Here is a 7,858-nt window from a genome sequence, read left to right as displayed (position 1 = left end):
GATTGTTTTAAGATTTAAAAAGTAAAGAAAATTTTGTTATTTTTATGTACGTTTCTTCACAAAGTTGTATTTAATTATAAGTTTCTCTAAAAGTATATTCGTACAATTGAAGAATTTTTTGTACTAGGCATGTATATTCGTCACACATTTTGTTTTACCAAGTAAGTTTTTTTTTAATAATTTTAATTTTAGCCCTTACATCGTGGCTAGTGATTCAAAAATTTATTTTAAAAAAGTTTTGGCTCAAGACCATATAATGAAAAAGAAAACATTATTAAAAGAGAAAGACCAATGCCTAAATTAAATATAAATACGTCAACAAAAAAATTTCGACATTTTGACGATAAAATTTATGACGAATGACGATTCTTTCGTAAAATTTGGAAATCAAAATAGAATAGAATTTAACATTAGTAGACAATATAAAATAAATGTTGAAAATTATAACAAGATAATTACGATTAATAGATATATCTAAATTAATAGATGTTATGTGTTTTTTCTCAAAGCGAGAATTGGCATTTAGAGGGCGTAGGGAATTTATTGAATCTATTAACGGAGGTAATTATATTGAACTTTCTTATTTATTAAGTACGTCAGATAATCTATTAAAAATACATTTAAAGAAGTATACGGTTTTTACTGGCTTATCGAACAAACGAATACGAACGGGCCCTGACGCGCAATTAATTGATTGCCCCTGTAAGTCGGCTTCTTACAGAAACACAGCTTCCCTATCATCAAATGTCACGGCACGCCACTGATATTTTTATTTCTGATTTTGCTCAGGTGAGTGGACTTTATCCCTCTTACAATGGATTCCGTCGTGTCCCTTACCCCTTATAAAAGACAACCATTCTTTGGTCTACTCTACGGTTGACGACGAATCCCAACCAGCGACCGTTACAAATGGCGCCGCCATGTTGATCCGTCCGAAACGTGCATCGGAACTGTCGCCTCGACCACAGCTCCCATCTCAGCCCCTACACGCCGTAGTTCAAGAAGGAAGAATTGCACATCATCGAAGTCGGCAAGGGGAAATGGAATTAAAGCTACAGCTACGAACTCTCTCCCTTCCCTACCGAGCGTGAATAAACGTAGACAGCGAGGAAGGCCGAGGTAATCTGCACATCCTAACTCCAAAGTCGACGACTCCATCACCCCTGTGGTCCCGATTCCTACGAATGCAGCCACCTCCGATCCCATTCAAGCCCCAGAAGCTCCATTTAAAAACTCCGCCATCCAGGACTCTTCGCACACCGATCACCCACCCGTAAACAAACACGCCTTAGAGCACGGATGAGCAACACGCGGCCCGTTAAACATGTTTATGCGGCCCGCCAAGCATTTCTAAAATTGAATTTATTTTATCGACTTTCTCCCATCAATATATTGTTATAAAATTAATTATAATAAAATGGTAGTACATACTAAACCGAAACAATTTTTTGTGACGAGTTACTCACTTGTCGGCGACTTGTTTAAACATGCAATACGAACGCGCCGCGTTTGTGCTTGTTTGTGTTTGCTTCTGCCACACGATCAGTCAGACTGGTAAGCTGTTAACTAGCAATTTTAGCAATTCTTGTGTTTCTTGAAAGGCGTGAGTGCAATATTATTGTCAAAAAGGTAATATTAGAGTTGTTGTTATTCAAAATTAAGTTTCCCTACAAATTTTTTTAATTTTCAAATTTTTAATCCATAATAGCATGTCGGAAAAGCAAACATTTTTTGTTTGCTTTTCCGGCATTTCCAAGAAAAGTGTTGCGGATGAGCACAGGCATTTCCAAGAAAAGTGGAAATTTGATTATTTTTTCACTTTCGTCAAAGATAAAGCTGTATGCTTAATATGCTCAGAGACTGTGTCGACATTAAAAGAATATAACATAAAAAGGCATTACGATACAAAACATGAACAACAATATAAAAACTTAACAGGACAACTCCGGAGAGATAAGTTTAATCAAATGGAAAAAAACTTGGGAAATCAAAGGCTATTTTTAAAAATCAAGCTATTTTATCAAATACGGCAGTAAAGACTAGTTTTGTTGTCAGTCAAATACTGGCAAAAAAATGAAACCCTTTGTGGATGGAGATGATGATAAAAGAATGTCTGACTGCTGTTGCAGAAATAGCATTTCCTGATAAAATAAATATTATTTCAAACATTAGTTTATCAAGATTCACCGTTACAAGGAGAATTGAAGACTTGTCCGAGAACGTAGCAACAACGCTTCGTGAACGCATTGCAAAATTCGAATACTGTTCTTTGGCACTTGATGAGAGTTGCGATATTAGCGATACAGCACAACTGGCTATATTTATACATGGTATTGACACCAAATTTATTATTACCGAAGAATTGTGTTCACTAATTCCAATGCAAGGTACTACAACCGGCAAAGACCTGTACGATGAACTAAAGTCTGTGTTGGAAAATTTTTCAATTTCATTAGAAAATATTATTGGTATATCGACAGATGGAGCACGAGTAATGTCAAGCATGGAGGTAGGAATATCGGGAAGGCTATTTCAAGACATTAAGAAGGTCACAGGAAGGGAAATATTCGTTAACCACTGCATAATTCATCAGGAAAATTTGTGTGCGAAAAGATTGAGTTTGCCAAATGTCACAGTACCAATAATTAAACTAATCAATTTTATAAAGTCGCGCGCGTTAAATCACCGTGAATTTAAAGAATTCCCGAAAGATTTAGAAACTAAATATGGCGACGTGGTTTTTAATACCGAAGTACGTTGGCTTAGTAGAGGTGCAATGCTAAAAAGAGTATACAACTTAAAAAGCGAAATACAATTGTTCTTGGATATGAAGGGATATGACTTTCCTCATTTTGGTAATAAAGAACGGATGTGCGATTTTGGGTTTCTTATCGACATGACTCAGCATCTGAATGATCTTAATGTGGAACTTCAAGGCAAAGGACAGTTTATTCACAATTTGTATGATAAAATTCAGGGTTTTGAGCACAAATTAAAATTGTGGAAACAGCATCTTTTGCAGAATAATGTGTCTCACTTTCCACATTTGAAAAAAGAAAACGTTACTACTTCTCAAAAATACGCACAATATATAGACATTTTAATCAACGAATTTCAATTACGATTCCAAATGTTCAAAGCTGAGAAGACAGCAATTTACATGAAAATATTTTCCTCGCAATTTAATATCGATGTGGATACAGTTCCCGAAGACTTTCAAATGGAAGTGATTGACATGCAGAATAATACCGATTTAAAAAATGTATTTTTCTCAGTAAACATCAAAAATTTTTATAAATCTTATGCGAGCCCTGAGAAATTTCCTCTTTTGAAGAAAAATGCAAAGCAAATGATGTCTCTGTTCGGAAGTACGTATGTTTGCGAACAATTATTCTCAACCATGAAATTAATCAAAAATGACCACCGATCAAGACTGAGTGATGCACGATTAGAAAGCTGCGTACGTGTAGCTATCTCATCAATTCCGGCTGATATTGATCAGCTTGTATCGAAAAAACAGTGCCAAATTTCTCATTAAAAATTTCAAGTAAATTCGTTTTTCTGTTCTTTTATTGTTTGTTTTTATTTTGCATTAAAATTTGTATATGAAATCTTTACTTTTTTTTAAATTTTATATTTTTTTATTCTAATGTTTATTATAAATAAAGTTTTGTAAATTATTAATAAGTGTTACTTTATGTGCGGCCCGCCAAAAAATTTTAAAATTTAAATTGGCCCGTTGATTAAAAAGGTTGCTCACCCCTGCCTTAGAGTGTGCCTTCAACAGGAATTCCTCGGTATTCCCTTGTCTCGCAGCCGATTGTAATAAGGTATTTTTTGGTTTACACTCTCTTATGTCTCACACGGGCATGATCCATAACTTACATCTCAACCCACTCTGGTCTTGCAACACATGCCAACTCTCTTTTAAAACCCTTCTGGCTCTCTCGTGAGACGATGCCTTAACGTGGCGAGAGAGTTTGCGTACGTCTGGGAAACTGAAAGCTATGCCGTCGGGAGCTATACACTCCCAGAAGGTCACCCATGGCGGAAAGATTTCAGTGGAGACGTCAGACGAAACCCGTTTCAAAAGGTCCACACACGACCTTTTCAACTAAATTGTGATCCAAGAAAGCAACGGGAAACTACTTGGATTATTCTTCCCTTGAAAACTTGATGATAGCAAGCAAAATAAACCACGGTCCTGAGTCTCGGCGTCCCTTAAATGGGACAGGGGTGCTAAGAATCTCCGAGCTTGCGTCGAAGAATTCTCCAAAAATAGCTACATGGAACGTCAGAAGCCTACTAAAAGCAGGGAAACTAGCCAACGTTTTACAAGAAATAAAGCGCATCAACATACTCGGTCTAAGTGAAACCAAATGGCCTGGAACAAAGAAGTTTACATCAAAAGACCACCACGTCTTCTGTTCCGGAGGAGAAGAGAACACCAAGCAGATGTACGGTGTCGCTTTCGCTGTCCACAAACAACTGGCGAACAAAGTCACCAGTTTCACCCCAATATCGGAACTAATCGCATTACTACAGTTAGCAGGCAATAAGATCAACCTGAACTTGCTCCAGGTCTACGCACCAACAGCGGACAAAGACGATCAAGAAATTGAATTGTTCTATGACCAGCTAAGCAACACTTTAAAGCCGTTAAAGAAGCACGACATTACAGTCATCCTTGGTGACTTTAATGCCAAAGTCGACCAAGGAAAGCTACAAAACATAGTCGGAGAACATGGCTTGGGGACACGGAATGAACGGGGCGACAGACTAATCCAGTTTTGCCAAGAAGCAAAATGTAGCATTGCCAACACTTGGTTCAAACTACCACCTCGACGACTGTACACCTGGACCTCGCCACAAGACTCTGACAACAATATCGTCAGGAACCAAATTAACTACATCTTAATCAACACCAGATATAAGTCAAGTGTCCTCAAGGCAAAAACATACCCTGGAGCTGATATATCATCAGACCACAACCCAGTAACAGCAACACTACGCCTTAAACTACGATCAGCAAAACGCACAAGCACAACAAAAAGAATCGATCTGGAAAAGCTGAAGAACAACACCATCAGGCAACAATTACAGCTTCATCTCAACACTACAATCCAATCGATCGAAGCAGCAACAACAAACGTGCAAGCGTTTAGGCGTTCACTTAAACAGTGCATCAATGAAACAACAGAAACCCTGCTAGGACATCAGGCACCGAAAAAGAAACAACGATGGATGACCCAGCACATTCTAGATCTAATGGACGAGCGGAGAACATTCAAAAGCAACAACAACCAGGAAAAATACAAAGAAATACAACAAAAGATCAAACAAGAAAGGCGAAGGAAAAATGGATGGAAGAGCAGTGTGCAGAAATCGAAGACCTAATCAAGAAAAATGATAACTTTAACTTGCACAAGAAGCTCAAAGAAGTTAGAAGCTTCTACAAACTGGCTCCTATCCCAAGCTTATATACGGACAACAACCAACCTATATTAAGCAAACGAGATGAACTCGACACCTGGAAGAACTATATATGCAATCTGTTTGGCACCAACAGAAAACCAGCAGAAACGCAACAACAAGTGCAGGAAGACAATCTCCACATACTAACGTCTGAAGTGGAACATGCCATCCGAAGAGCAAAGTCAGGCAAGGCCTGTGGACCTGACCAGACTCACGTGGAACTGCTGAAGCAACTAGACTACATCATCATCCAGCAACTAACGAAATGGTTCAATCAAATCTACAACAACAACGTTATACCATCCGACTAGCTTCAATCAATCTTTGTGGCCCTACCAAAAAGAAGTGTACTTAAGTTTTATTGACTATGAGAAAGCCTTCGACTCAGTAGACCACGACATCCTAATTGACCAACTGAGAAAACTTGGGCTTGAAAACAACGATATCAACTCTATCGCAACTCTCTACTGGAATCAAGCAGCTTGGCTCCGCTATGATAACGACCTGATATCAATACAAGAAGGCGTCCGTCAAGGCTGCCCATTATCTCCCATTCTTTTCAACATCTATTCGGAAATGATTTTTGACCAAACACTGGCCGACAAGAACATTGGCATAAAAGTTAAACTTAAGATATGCCGACGACACAGCACTAATAACAGATTCCAAACAAGATTTACAGACCATCTTGAACGAAGTAGACACAGAAAGCCAAGCATGGGGGCTACGAATCAACAGAAAGAAAACAAAGGTGATGAAGGTCAGCAGGATTCCAAGCGAAATCACGATCAAATTAAAAAACGAAAAGTTGGAGCAAGTACACCGCTTCAAGTATCTCGGAGTACTCATCGATGACCAGCTGATGACCAGCATTGATGAGTACTCATTGATGACCAGCTTCAATTCTGCTTTTGTTTGCTCTGGCTTGTTCGATTCTTGCTCTTGATTTCGGCCACGAGGCCGAAATCAAGAGCAGAATCGAACAAGCCAGGCACACATTCACCAAATGGAAAACACTCCTTAACGACAGAAGCTTGAACATCATGCTCAAATTACGCATATTGAAATACTATATCTGGCCAATCCTGCTCTATGGTGTAGAAACATGGACTCTAACATCAGCCACTACAAAAAAGCTACAGGCCTTCGAAATGTGGCTCTACCGAAGAATGCTGAAAATCCCGTGGACGGCCAAAATAACCAACGCACAGGTCCTGCAGAACATGCACACGGACCGGGACTTGATCGGAACCATCATCAGCAGGAAATGCAAATACCTAGGCCACATCACTAGAAACCACCAAAAATACCATCTACTGCCACTCATCCTGAAGGGCAAGATTGAAGGCAAGAAACGACCAGGTAGACCGAAAATGGCCTGGCTAGACAACATCAACACCTGGCTTCACATGACAACAGCACAAATTCTACACACAGTGCAAGACAGAGAACTATATCAATATGAAGTCGCAAACGCCATTCGGCAGCATTAAAGAAGAAGAAAGCTTCTGGACCACGAATTCTCCGCGCACCAAATTGATTTCCCTTTTTCCGCTAACTCCCGATAACTCCCGAAGAGTTACCGATGGATTTTCGGGCGGTAGATTATTTCGTTAGGAAAGGTGTCACCAAATTCCCGTCTCTTCGGCTGCGAAATCGTCACCGACAGGAAGGACTCCCTCATCGGGCACACGCTTACGGTTCACGAAACTCTCCTAAGAATAATTACCAAGTGTGTTGCCTGTAGCTTTAACATCATCGACAGCAATGAATTCTCTAGCCATAAAGCCAAACGCTGTCCTATATCTATCCCCGGCCCGCCGAATTCGATCCTATCTTCGGATCGTCTAAAAGATTCGACTGAAAGATTGGAAAGTACGACTGTTCCAATCGCTAACTGAGACTGTATTCTAAGTTGTAGCATGTCTCACGATAAAAGGAAATGCACGTATTTTCTAGAGGACAAACAATAAAATATTAACGGTTCCCATATTGGACGGATGCATAGTTTCCTAAATTGGACTAACAGTGAATTTAGAGATGGGACGTTAAGGTACTTATCACTATAACTATTTGAATGCATCTGTATTCGCAGATATATATGAACCAAAGAAGTATAAAAAATAAGACGAATCCAAATATGGAAAGCAGTTTAATCCAACCTGGACCGAGTTGGCATATGTCAGTGAGCTGTACTGAAATTAATTTCAACCAACGCACGCAGCAACCTGCATCACCTAAAACATTTCATGTCTCTTCTTTCAAACTCCAACAGTTAACAAAAGCTTTGGAAATATTGTCTCTACCCATAAATGTGGAGCAAGAAAAGGTACTCAAACAACAAAGTTGTAAACGCGCAATTCTCACAAGCTCACCATACAAG

At 39.1% G+C, this 7,858-nt stretch overlaps 2 protein-coding genes across 2 annotated transcripts; both read left to right on the top strand.

Moving 5' to 3' along the window:
- Positions 1-2,095: 2,095 nt before the first annotated feature.
- Positions 2,096-3,826, top strand: LOC136978614 (general transcription factor II-I repeat domain-containing protein 2A-like). Its single transcript, XM_067274354.1, has 2 exons — positions 2,096-2,491; positions 3,752-3,826. The coding sequence occupies exons 1-2, from the start codon at positions 2,096-2,098 to the stop codon at positions 3,824-3,826; spliced, it is 471 nt and encodes a 156-aa protein (XP_067130455.1).
- A 350-nt stretch (positions 3,827-4,176) lies between these two features.
- LOC136978613 (craniofacial development protein 2-like) lies at positions 4,177-5,786 on the top strand. Its single transcript, XM_067274353.1, has 2 exons — positions 4,177-5,159; positions 5,201-5,786. The coding sequence occupies exons 1-2, from the start codon at positions 4,177-4,179 to the stop codon at positions 5,784-5,786; spliced, it is 1,569 nt and encodes a 522-aa protein (XP_067130454.1).
- Positions 5,787-7,858: the final 2,072 nt, after the last annotated feature.

Source organism: Centruroides vittatus, unplaced genomic scaffold, assembly GCF_030686945.1.
Source record: "Centruroides vittatus isolate TY-2023 unplaced genomic scaffold, ASM3068694v2 contig_549, whole genome shotgun sequence".
Lineage (NCBI taxonomy): Eukaryota > Metazoa > Arthropoda > Arachnida > Scorpiones > Buthidae > Centruroides > Centruroides vittatus.
Note: the sequence above shows the minus strand (reverse complement) of the source record. Positions and strands in the feature narration are given on the sequence as shown.